Genomic DNA, 13,399 nt, shown 5'->3' on the forward strand with positions numbered 1-13,399 from the left:
AACAGCGGCCCGGAGCGGAACTGCAACAGCGTCCCCCAGAGACCCGGAGCGGCACTGCAACAGCGTTCCCCAGCGGCCCGGAGCGGCACTGCAACAGCGTTCCCCAGCGGCCCGGAGCGGCACTGCAACAGCGGCCCGGAGCGGCACTGCAACAGCGTCCCCCAGCGACCCGGAGCGGCACTGCAACAGCGTCCCCCAGCGACCCGGAGCGGCACTGCAACAGCGTCCCGCAGCGACCCGGAGCGGCACTGCAACAGTGGCCCGGAGCGGAACTGCAACAGCGTCCCCCAGCGACCCGGAGCGGCACTGCAACAGTGGCCCGGAGCGGAACTGCAACAGCGTCCCCCAGCGACCCGGAGCGGCACTGCAACAGCGTCCCCCAGCGACCCGGAGCGGCACTGCAACAGCGGCCCGCAGCGGCACTGCAACAGCGTCCCGCAGCGACCCGGAGCGGCACGGCAACAGCGTCCCCCAGCGGCCCGGAGCGGCACTGCAACAGCGTCCCCCAGCGGCCCGGAGCGGCACTGCAACAGCGGCCCGGAGCGGCACTGCAACAGCGGCCCGGAGCGGCACTGCAACAGCGTCCCCCAGAGACCCGGAGCGGCACTGCAACAGCGTCCCCCAGCGGCCCGGAGCGGAACTGCAACAGCGTCCCCCAGCGGCCCGGAGCGGCACTGCAACAGCGGCCCGGAGCGGAACTGCAACAGCGTCCCCCAGCGACCCGGAGCGGCACTGCAACAGCGTCCCCCAGCGACCCGGAGCGGCACTGCAACAGCGTTCCCCAGCGGCCCGGAGCGGCACTGCAACAGCGTTCCCCAGCGGCCCGGAGCGGCACTGCAACAGCGGCCCGGAGCGGAACTGCAACAGCGTCCCCCAGCGGCCCGGAGCGGCACTGCAACAGCGGCCCGGAGCGGAACTGCAACAGCGTCCCCCAGCGGCCCGGAGCGGAACTGCAACAGCGTCCCCCAGCGGCCCGGAGCGGCACTGCAACAGCGGCCCGGAGCGGAACTGCAACAGCGTCCCCCAGCGACCCGGAGCGGCACTGCAACAGCGTCCCCCAGCGACCCGGAGCGGCACTGCAACAGCGGCCCGGAGCGGCACTGCAACAGCGGCCCGGAGCGGCACTGCAACAGCGTCCCCCAGCGACCCGGAGCGGCACTGCAACAGCGTCCCGCAGCGACCCGGAGCGGCACTGCAACAGCGTCCCGCAGCGACCCGGAGCGGCACTGCAACAGTGGCCCGGAGCGGAACTGCAACAGCGTCCCCCAGCGACCCGGAGCGGCACTGCAACAGCGTCCCCCAGCGACCCGGAGCGGCACTGTAACAGTGGCCCGGAGCGGAACTGCAACAGCGTCCCCCAGCGACCCGGAGCGGCACTGCAACAGCGTCCCCCAGCGACCCGGAGCGGCACTGCAACAGTGGCCCGGAGCGGAACTGCAACAGCGTCCCCCAGCGACCCGGAGCGGCACTGCAACAGTGGCCCGGAGCGGAACTGCAACAGCGTCCCCCAGCGACCCGGAGCGGCACTGCAACAGCGTCCCCCAGCGACCCGGAGCGGCACTGCAACAGCGGCCCGCAGCGGCACTGCAACAGCGTCCCGCAGCGACCCGGAGCGGCACGGCAACAGCGTCCCCCAGCGGCCCGGAGCGGCACTGCAACAGCGTCCCCCAGCGGCCCGGAGCGGCACTGCAACAGCGGCCCGGAGCGGCACTGCAACAGCGGCCCGGAGCGGCACTGCAACAGCGTCCCCCAGAGACCCGGAGCGGCACTGCAACAGCGTCCCCCAGCGGCCCGGAGCGGAACTGCAACAGCGTCCCCCAGCGGCCCGGAGCGGCACTGCAACAGCGTTCCCCAGCGGCCCGGAGCGGCACTGCAACAGCGTTCCCCAGCGGCCCGGAGCGGCACTGCAACAGCGTTCCCCAGCGGCCCGGAGCGGAACTGCAACAGCGTCCCCCAGCGGCCCGGAGCGGCACTGCAACAGCGGCCCGGAGCGGAACTGCAACAGCGTCCCCCAGCGGCCCGGAGCGGAACTGCAACAGCGTCCCCCAGCGGCCCGGAGCGGCACTGCAACAGCGGCCCGGAGCGGAACTGCAACAGCGTCCCCAAGCGACCCGGAGCGGCACTGCAACAGCGTCCCCCAGCGACCCGGAGCGGCACTGCAACAGCGGCCCGGAGCGGCACTGCAACAGCGGCCCGGAGCGGCACTGCAACAGCGGCCCGGAGCGGCACTGCAACAGCGGCCCGGAGCGGCACTGCAACAGCGTCCCCCAGCGACCCGGAGCGGCACTGCAACAGCGTCCCCCAGCGACCCGGAGCGGCACTGCAACAGCGTCCCGCAGCGACCCGGAGCGGCACTGCAACAGTGGCCCGGAGCGGAACTGCAACAGCGTCCCCCAGCGACCCGGAGCGGCACTGCAACAGTGGCCCGGAGCGGAACTGCAACAGCGTCCCGCAGCGGCCCGGAGCGGCACTGCAACAGCGTCCCCCAGCGGCCCGGAGCGGCACTGCAACAGCGTCCCCCAGCGGCCCGGAGCGGCACTGCAACAGCGGCCCGGAGCGGCACTGCAACAGCGTCCCCCAGCGGCCCGGAGCGGCACTGCAACAGCGGCCCGGAGCGGCACTGCAACAGCGTCCCCCAGAGACCCGGAGCGGCACTGCAACAGCGTCCCCCAGCGGCCCGGAGCGGCACTGCAACAGCGTCCCCCAGCGGCCCGGAGCGGCACTGCAACAGCGTCCCCCAGCGACCCGGAGCGGCACTGCAACAGCGGTCCCTGTTGCGCACCTCTTTGTTGCAGCGAATCTGCAGAAAAGAAAAAGGCCATTTGATCTAACCTTTCACGCTGCCGTTTGTGCTACATTAAAGCATCGTCCCATTCTTCCTCAACCTACTCTATCCACATTACTCTCAATTCTTTTCACCTTGATATGCTAATCTGGCTTCCCCTTAAATGCATCGATAGGATCCGCCTCATCTACTTTCTGTGGTAAAGTTCCATATTCTCACCACTCACTGGGTGAAGTAGTTTGGAATTTTCTATAGGATTTCTTGGTGATCATCTTGTAGGGTTACAGGGATCGAGCAGGTGAGTGGGACTAACTGCACTGCTCCGTGGAGAGCCAGCATAGACTGGATGGGCCAAATGGCCTCCTTCTGTGCCATGAATGACTATCTTACATTGATGGCCTCTAGATTTGCTCTTCCTCACAAGTAGAAATAAACATCTATAGAAAACTTTTAAAGATTCCTATGAGGGCACCTTGTAGCCTTTTTACACCAATGTGCTTTGTTAAAGATTTTTTTAAAAGACCAGCTAAAAGACTGACACTAGCAGCTTAAGATGACTACCTAATTTGCAACACTGTATCCTACACTGCAATGCTTGTGAGGAGGGAGATGACATGTCTGCACATGCCCCAGCAAGAAGCAAGACCCAGGAAGTTTAAAGGAACTCCCTTTTTTTAAGCAAGAAATACTGCTAACTGCTACATTTGAATGACCGTCATGTGACAAGCCCCTCCCCATCTGTGGTTTTAAGTTTATGTCTTTCTGCAGCAGAGAGAGGAGAAGCAACTGGACTCTGACACGTGCAGACCCAAGAGGGAGTCCCTCTCTCTCTCTCCATTCCAGCTTGAAAGCTTTCAAATCCTGCCTGTTGACTGACCACCTTTGCATACTCCGACTACAATCAGAAACCCCATTGGAGAAAATCATCTGCATTGCTGTCTCCCAAGAGACCCACTGAACCAGTCATCTACCTCTTCAAACTAAAAGCCTCAGGACCACTGAATTCAGATAGAAGCCAGCCAAATCACCAAACTCCACAGACTGTATACCTCTTTTTTATGGTCTCAAACTCAATCAATCTACCTTTCCCCACTCTGTAACCTATTTGTGTGTGTGTAAACCTCTAGTGTGTGCGTGTGTGTGAGTGGAAGTTGTTATAAGACTGAAGTCACTCCAGACTGAAATCCATGGGAACTCAATTCAAATACACTTTTAGGTTCACATTGACCTAATGTTCCCAGCATCCTAATGTGTTTTCTACTCTTTCATAGAATGTGGGTGTTGCTGGCATTTGTTGCTCATCCATAATTGCCTTTGCCAACTCAATGACTTGCTAGGCCATTTCAGAGGGCGTTACGAGTCAACCACATTGATGTGAGTCTGGCGTCACACTAAAGGGCATTAGTGAACCAGTTAGGTTTTTACAACAATTGACAATGGTTTCATGGTCTCCATTAGACTAGCTTTTAATTCCAGATATTATGAATTGAATTCAAATTTCACCATCTGCCGTGTTCCCAAAACATTGGCCTACATCTCTGGAGTATTAGTTTAGTGACATTACCAGTATGCCACCACCTCCCCCAGTGCGTGCCAGTACCCTAATGATCCCAATATCCTAATGTTCCGGTATCCTAATGTTTCCAGTATCCTAAAGTTCCCAATACCCTAATGATCCCAATATCCTAAACTGAGAGCTGATCTCATTCAAACATACAAAATTCTTACAGTGCTTGACAGGGTAGATGCAGGAAGGATGTTTCCCCTGGCTGGGGAGTCCAGAACCAGAGGTCACAGTCTCAGAATAAGGGGTAGGCCATTTAGAACTAAGGTGAGGGGGAATTTCTTCACTCAGAGGGTGGTGAATCTTTGGAAATCTCTTCCCCAGAGGGCAGTGGAGGCTCAGTCATTGAGTATGTGCAAGACTGAGATCGATAGATTTCTACGTATTAAAAACATCAAGGGTTACGGGGATAGTGCAGGAAAATGGTGTTGAAATAGATCAGCCATGATCTCATTGAATGGTGGAGCAGGCTCGAAGGGCTGAATGGCCTACTCCTGCTATTTCTTCCCAATATCCCAATGTTCCAGTATCCTAACATACCCAGTACCCTAATGTTCCCAGTATCCTAATGTTCCCAGTACCCTAATGTTCCCAGTATCCTAATGTTCCCGTGCCCTAATTTTCCCAAGCTGGCACAATTGGCAGAAATTTTCCCTGGTGATTTTTCCAATCTGGAGATGTGGCTGGTTTTGAGGGTGGGTCCAGCTTCCGGCCAAATGAGTTTTAACCCTCATTAAAGATTGTGGAAAAACTGTGTAAAACTCCTGATCTTTTGCACTGGTTCAGCTGCTTTCACCTATTTTTGCACTGATCACATCAGTGCTAGCTCGCAGAAACTGCAGCCTCACAAGTTTACAGCACAGAAGGAGTCCTGTTGGTCCATTCTGTCTAGAGCGCCTCAAGAACAATTCCAAATCCTTATCATCACTCTGTTCTCTCCTCATTGCCCGGTATCTTCCTCTTCTTCAAATGTTTATCCCAAACAGTGTGCAATGGACTCTGCCTCACTTGCTCCCTGTGACAAAACATTGCAAGGTGTAGAGTCCTCTCTTTGTTTGTAATTTGTTTTCAGGATATGGGTGAAGCTGGCACACTAATAATGGTGTCTCCTCCCTCTGAGGCTCCTAACCTTGCTATCTTTCACCCAGACCAAAACCAGACGTGGGCAGGACATCTTTTAAATAAAAACGTTCTGTAAAATTGTAGAAAGTGAGCTCCAGTGTGTGTAAACACTGCCTTTCAAAATCAAAAGTGCAGCGGTGAAAAGTGGAGCCTTCGTGACTGGGTTTTATTTCTCTGGACAGGCAGGTTCAAAGCACATGATGATCTGAGTGTGATGGGTTTCACAGAACACTAGGCAGACTACATTGTAAAATAAACAGCTTACTTTATATATTTTTATATATATATATATATACACACACATACACGCATTGATAAAACATCGCTAGTACACAATAAACGACAGCGCTCTGCAAGTACAATGCATGTAATTTAGCTGAGTTGCAAGAGCTGGATCCTCTTCTGTGCACTGCACACACCGTGGGGTGGGGGTGGATTTTATGCAGGCAATGGGGGTCTTGGCCACTGGCTGAAGAGCTGTCGAGAGGCCCACATTGCCTTCTTTGGGGAAGGCCCACCGCATTACATGCCAATTAGGCACTTAACTGGACAGCAGTGAGCCTTCCCTGGGATTAATGACCCTCCTTTACTGAGCAGCACCACTGTGGAGGCGGTGGTTGCCGCTGGTAGGGCAAGCACCCGCGGCCTAGGATTGTCGAGGGACCCAGGACAAAGTTAGGCCAGGGTGAGAGTGGTTTTGTGGGGTGGGGGGTCACGGCGGTGGGATTTGTAGGGGCTCAGCGCAAGGACGGGGGTTGGCTCTCAGCGGGCCCCACTTTCCCAATGCTGGGTCCTTCGATTACGCACTAAGTGCTTTTTAATGAGGGACAACCTCCCACCCCCTAGCCGGCAAGCAACCCGCACGGATGCGTCTGTCATGCTCCTTGCGTGGTGACAGGCCCGCCCACCACTGGGCCAATTCACCGGTGATGGGATGAGGCCCTTTATTGGGCATTAAGTTCCCACTTAAGGGCCTCAATTGGCAGCAGGGTGGGAAAGCCGTCCACAGGCCTACCCGCCAGGGACTTAATTGGGGTGGAGGCGGGAAAGTGGCAGAGTCCCCCCCACCCCCCACCACCACGCCACTGTCCAGCCTGGTTAAATGCTCTCCCCACCTCCAAACTCGCTGTGGAGGAGAACATAAGATCCCCCTATCCCAAATGTTACAGGGTCTAGACCACAGGTTGAGTAAGAGCCATTCAGTGATGTAGTGTTGGTGCTGGTGAATGATTCCACATTAAAGTGGGTCTTCATTAGAGCTTCAGTTTTGAAAAGGAGTTAGTTTCAGTTATCATTTTGACAGGATTTAGATTGTAGATGAAAGCTATCTGGTAGCAGTTTGAAATCAGTCTGGAGCGCTGAGAAATGATCCAGAGTAAAACTGGCTTCTAAGCCACACTGTAAAAAGCAGGTGAGTTATGTCTGTGTCATGCTGTAGAACTGTTGAAGGTGCATAGATAGCCACGCATCATGAAGAACCTCTTCATTCAGGTTCTGCTTCCCCTGACATGCTGTGGTTGGCACTGGTTGGTGTACAGTCAGACTGCAAGCGTGCCCCTGCTCGCTCTGCGCTATGCGCTCTTAATCCTGACCCGGACAAAGAGAGTTGCTGGTGAGAGAGAGGCTGCGTCTCTGGACAGCAGGTGGATGTGTCGATAGCCTGTGGGTACAAACAGAAACACAAATTAAAGGGGGAGTGGGGAGTCACTGGCACAGGGGGCACTACTGAGATGAGGCAGGAAGCACCTCTCTATGAGGACTGACTGTCATGGGATGGAGGGGGAGGGTGGGTGATGGGGTATGTAGTTTAAGGATGTGAAGGGTTAATACTGAAGACAGTGAGAGAGACCCCCTCCCACTATATGAGCGAAGATGTAACACTCACATGAGATCGGCTGGAGAAGAAGAAGGTATAGCAGCACAAAGGATGCTAGCTTAAATGGCTTGTGGAGAGTGTACATTGTAACTCTAAATAATAGAGTTGTTAATTAAACCTTTACTGGTATTTAAGACTTTCTCTAGAATGCCCTGCAATGCTACTAATACAAACCCAACAATGCAACATGGTGACAATGGTGAAAGCGACCAGGAAAATTTAAAGATCTCCTTACCTTTGGAAGAAACACCAGGGGAACAACAGAAAAATTTAAAGATAAATAATGGCCCGGTACAGGAAGAAAACTACTTACCGGTAGAAAAGGCTGTGACAAGCTCTGCAGCCTCTCAAACCACACCACAGCAGTGTGGGGCTCTGTGTCGGTACTTCCAGCACATCCAGCAGTCGGGTCCAAGTCTTCATGCCGGGCAACGATCCCGGATTGGTGAGACAGTGAAAATGGCCATTTATTTAAACAGCGCACTGGGGAAAAAAATCAGGTGCAGAACGCGATCTCGGTCGAATTGGTGACGAGGGAGGCGAGTACAGTCGGCAGCCATTGCTCAGCCTCACCAAGGAGAAACAGCACAGAATGGATGAGAAAGGTCGGAGAGCGCGGGAAAGCCCAGAACAGAACGTGAACACCTCAAGCCAAACCTGAAAAATTTAAAATTAAAGAGAAACACTCTAGCAAAGCCTAGCAAACCAAAGGAAGCAATACGGATCCAAAATTGGGAATGCCTGAGTGTTTCCAGAATCAAGAAGGTCCCAATCAGGTCCAATATTGGCTGGTATGGAGAAAAAGCTTCTTAAGGTTCAGAATTGCTTCTCAACTCCAGATTAAATCTGAAGTGGAGCAAGTGAACACCCGCCTGCATTCAATAGGAGCGACAGCAGACAACGTAATTTTCCAACAAGGGATCAACGAGGCAACCGATAAATTCAAAGATGTACTCCAAGCCTTTAATAAATATTTGAATCTCTGCACCAATAAAATCTTGGAAAGGGCTAGATTTAATAAGTGGGTGCAGATGATTGGCGAATCTGTAGACTCCTATATTAATGACCTGTACAGATGGGCAGAAGGTTGTGAATACAACCAATTAAAGGCAAAACTAATCAGAGACAGGATAGTTGTCAGTATAGCAGATGAATCCTTGTCAGACTTGTTGCAATTCAAGGAAGACCTTACACTGGAAAAGGCCTTTCAAACTGTTAGATAGGTTGAAGTTCTCAAACAAAATAAGGACATCTACAAGTTGTGCATGAGAAGGAGTACAATGCCCGTCCAACTGGTTAAACCAAAGCCAGGGAAACACTTTGAGGAACAGAAAAAACATACAGGTAAGAAGGTGCATGATATAGGAAAAGCTTGTCAATGTTGTGGAGACAAGAAGACCCACAGAGGAGAACAGTGTCCAGCAAGTAAAGCCGAGGGTTTTAAGTGTGGAAAAACTGGACACTAGGGGAAGATATGTCACAGCTAAATTTCTGCGCTTAAAGGTACAAAGCAGAAAACCTTCACGCAAACAGCAGTGAATCAAGTACAGTAATATCCACAAGAGAAAGAACCAGGAGAGTTCTTGGGAAAAATCAGTAATCCAGAACCAAGATGTCTACAGCAGATATCTACATGACACCTCACAAATTTTAAGCTTGATACAGGGGCCAACATCACGGTATTGTCTGACCAAGAGCTTCGGGTGAAGGGAATTACCTGCAACTGACAGATGTACAGTTGCGTGGTCCAGGCGGGACACAACTGTGAGTAAATCAAGAATTTTCTTTACTGAGCAGGAATCCATGATTACAACTGCAGTTGAGTAAAAAGGTAGCCGAAGTCAAGCAAACAAAGGTAAACAATTCCTTCCAATCATCCGCTGATGCGATATCGAGGGCAACCGTAGATCAACCATCACAGGAAGACATGATTGTGTAGGTGACATAGAGTCATACTTGCAATGCACTGCATAAAATCGGCCACAAAGCACATAGAAGTTGCAAGAAATATGACAAGCACAGAAGAATGATGAAGTTAGACAGTATTGTACACATGGGTAGCCAGAAGAAAATCTGGGAGGAAGAACAATGAAGACATTCCATGTGTATAGGAAATATGTTACCATAATTGATGACTTATTAGTTTACAATGACAGAATTGTTATTCCTACTTCAATGAGATCTGATATCTTAGATCAATTACACCAAGGCCATTTGGATATAACCAACTGCAAAGCGAGGGAACAGTCTTCGGAATGATGGCCTGGGATATCTAAAGATATTGAGACGATGATCAACAACTGTCAGACATGCGCGATACAGAGGCCAGAACAGCACGAACCACTGTTGACTATCCAATTTCCAACTAGACCTTGGCAAAGGCTAGGGATGGATTTATTCATATTTTGTGGGAAGTCATAGATCATCATTATTGACAACTTTTCCAGGTGGAAAGAAGTCTGATGATTACATTCTACGATCACCGATGTAGTTATCAGAATCCTTACAGATATCTTTGCGACACATGGGATTCCAGATGACATATCATCACACAACGTATCACAGATCGCGAACAAATGTTTAACCCAGTTTGCTGTGAAGATGGGCTTTCAGCATCTTACAAACTCACTAAGGTATCCACAGTCCAATGGCGAGGCAGAATGAGGTGTGAGAACCATAAAATCTTTACTCAAGAAAAATGAAGATCTTCCTATCTCACTCCTAGTTTATCGTTCAAAACCACTGCTGTGCGGATTATCAGCAGCAGAATTACTAATGAGAAGGAAGTTAAGAACAAAGCTTCTAGTATTACCTCAACAATTAATGCCAGGATTGAAGACTCAAGACTACGAGAAAGTTCAAGAAAAAGTCCTACAGAAGGAAACAGTGACGCAGTGGTTAGCACCGCAGCCTCACAGCTCCAGCGACCCGGGTTCAATTCTGGGTACTGCCTGCGTGGAGTTTGCAAGTTCTCCCTGTGTCTGCGTGGGTTTCCTCCGGGTGCTCCGGTTTCCTCCCACAGCCAAAAGACTTGCAGGTTGATAGGTAAATTGGCCATTATAAATTGCCCCTAGTATAGGTAGGTGGTAGGGGAATATAGGGACAGGTGAGGATGTGGTAGGAATATGGGATTAGTGTAGCATTAGTATAAATGGGTGGTTAATGGTCGGCACAGACTCGGTGGGCCGAAGGGCCTGTTTCAGTGCTGTATCTCTAAACCTAAATCTAAAAAAAAAGAAACAAACCCGGGATTACAATCGGAGATTTCGAGCAAGAAGCTTACCCAAATTACACAATGGTCAAAAGGTTTGGATACTTGACTTGCAATGAGAAGGTACAGTGATCCATATACACAAGGACTATCAGTGATCGTAAGTTATACGAACGAACGAAGGGAACATATGAAGGAATTGGAGGAATATCATTCCGATTCCGTAAACGCAACAGCCAATAATCTGTCTGCAAGATCCAGATGAAGAGGAACAAACCCAAACTGAATGAAACACCGCAACCCATAGAAACAAAAAACCAAGTCAGCAACCCAGACTTCCTACGAAGACTTCTGATCGTCCCAGACAGATTACAACCAGATCGGGGAGAGTTGTCAAACCCCGAATGAGACTGAATCTGTGAAGTCAGAGACTTGTGGGGGAGAGAGAGTAGTACAGAAGTCATAAATGTATATATTTTTGGAAAAATGTTGGGTAAAGATTTGGAAGGAGATGTATATAAGGATGTAAAGGTTTAATACCGAAGACAGTGAGAGACCCTTCCCACTGTATGAGCGATGATGTAACAGTCACATGAGCTAGGCTTAGGAAGAAGGTATAGCAGCACGAAGAATGCTAGCCTAGGTGGCTTACGGAAAATGTATATAGTAACTGTAAATAGCAGAGTTGTTAGTTAACCTTATCCGGAGTTTAAGACTTCCTCTAGAATACCCTACAATGCCACTAATACAAATTCAACAGTGCAACAGGGATCAGGTCCAGAAATGAGTCATGCCAAAGATTAGTGGCTCCATTTCCATTCCATTTCCTGTGGCGGGTTTGTAGCAAAGCGAGGGACCACTTGATCAGGAGTGGCAGCACACAAGTTCAGCTGAGATTAATGTCTGGACCTCATTATCATGTCGCTCCTGATCAAAACCTGATCCTGGGAAGTCAGGGGGATGAGGCTGACTGGCTGGTAAAGTTGGGCAGCAGGAGTTCACTAGCATGGCCCCAGGGGTATAGTCCCAGTACAAGGTAAGTGTATCAGTGGGGCTGGGCAGGGAAATAGTGGTCTGATGGGAGGAGCACCCTACTGGGCCTCTTGTGACACGAGTCTGGCTCCTGGCACCCTGAGATTGCCTCTCACCTCTGACACTGCCCTCCCGACACTGAAATTGCCCCTCCCACCCCAATACAACCCCTCCCCCTCTGACACTGCCCCTCTCCCTGACACTGCCTCCCCCAACACTGCCCCTCACTCTGACACTGCCCCTCTCCCTGACACTGCCCCCCCCAACACCGCCCTCACTCTGACACTGCCCTCACTCTGACACTGCCCCTCTCCCTGACACTGCCCCTCTCCCTGACACTGCCCCCCCAACACCGCCCTCACTCTGACACTGCCCCTCACTCTGACACTGCCCCTCTCCCTGACACTGCCCCCCAGCCTGACACTGCCCACGAGCCACCAAGGCTAATCCCACCTTCCAGCATTTAGTTTAATAAAAAAAGCTTACTATGTTGCAAAAAAGAGTAACAAGTCTGAGGATTGGGAGTGTTTTAGAAACCAGCAAAAGGCCAAAAAATTGATAAAAAAGGAAAAAATAGAGTAAACTAATCAGTAATATAAAACCAGATTGTAAGAGTTTTTATAGGCGTATCAAAAGGAAGAGAGTAGCTAAAGTAAACATTAGAAGCAGAGACAGGAGAAATTATCATGGAGAATGAGGAAATGGCAGAGGCACTGAACAAATATTTTGTGTCTGTCTTCACAGTAGAAGACACAAGTTTCATACCAGAAATAGGCAGTTACCCAGGGGCTAAAAGAGTGAGGAAATTACTATCAGCAGAGAAAAAGTTTTGGAGAAACTTAAGGGACTAAAATCTGATGACCTACATCCTAGGGTTCTAAAAGAGATAACTGTAGATATAGTGGATGCGCTCGCTATGATTTCCCAAAATTCTTTTGATTCGGGAATGGACCCATCAGATTGGAAGTTGGCAAATGTTACAATGCTTTTCAAGAAAGGAGGGAGAGAGAAAACAGGTAACGATAGGCCAATTAGCCTAACATCAGTCGTTGGGAAAATGCTGGAATCTATTATAAAGAATGTATTAACAATGCACTTAGAAAAGCACAGTATGATTAGAACAAGTCAACATGGTTTTACTAAAGGAAAATGCTGTTTAACAAATTTATTAGCATTTTTTGAGGATGTAACTAGTAGATAAAATGGGCAGCACAGTGGCGCAGTGGTTAGCACCGGAGCCTCACAGCTCCAGCGACCCAGGTTTGATTCTGGGTATTGCCTGTGCGGAGTTTGCAAGTTCTCCCTGTGACCACGTGGGTTTCCACCGAGTGCTCTGGTTTCCTCCCACAGCCAAAGACTTGCAGGTTGTTAGGTAAATTGGCCATTGTAAATTGCCCTTGGTGTAGGTAGGTGGTAGGGGAATTGAGGGGATGTGGTAGGGAATATGGGATTAATGTAGGATTAGTATAAATGGGTGGTTGATGGTTGGCACAGACTCGGTGGGCCAAAGGGCCTGTTTCAGTGTTGTATCTCTAAATAAATAAAGGGGAACCAGTAGATGTAGTATACCTGGATTTCCAAATGGCATTCAATAAGGTGCTGCACAAAAGGTTAATAGGTAAGATAAGGGCTCATGGAGTTGGGGGTATGGATAGACGATTTGTTAACAGACAGGATGCAACGAGTGAGCATAAACAGGGCATTTTCAAGTTGGCAAGCAGTAAATAGTGGAGTGCTGCAAGGATCAGTGCTGGGGCCTCAGCTATTTATAATCTATATGAATGACTTAGATGAAGAGACAGAGAGTAA

The 13,399-nt window shown here is 50.9% G+C and overlaps 1 protein-coding gene across 3 annotated transcripts in view; it reads right to left on the minus strand.

Moving 5' to 3' along the window:
• Positions 1 to 5,736: 5,736 nt before the first annotated feature.
• LOC137348027 (1-phosphatidylinositol 4,5-bisphosphate phosphodiesterase delta-3-like) overlaps positions 5,737 to 13,399 on the minus strand; it is a 313,571-nt gene continuing 305,908 nt past the window's right edge. For all 3 annotated transcript variants that reach the window (XM_068013110.1, XM_068013111.1, XM_068013109.1), the window contains one exon: positions 5,737 to 7,131. In XM_068013110.1, the coding sequence (XP_067869211.1) occupies positions 7,043 to 7,131 (89 nt within the window). In that variant the 3' untranslated portion in view covers positions 5,737 to 7,042. The remainder of the gene's footprint in view (positions 7,132 to 13,399) is intronic.

The sequence above is a fragment of the Heterodontus francisci genome, chromosome 33 (assembly GCF_036365525.1).
Source record: "Heterodontus francisci isolate sHetFra1 chromosome 33, sHetFra1.hap1, whole genome shotgun sequence".
Classification (NCBI taxonomy): domain Eukaryota; kingdom Metazoa; phylum Chordata; class Chondrichthyes; order Heterodontiformes; family Heterodontidae; genus Heterodontus; species Heterodontus francisci.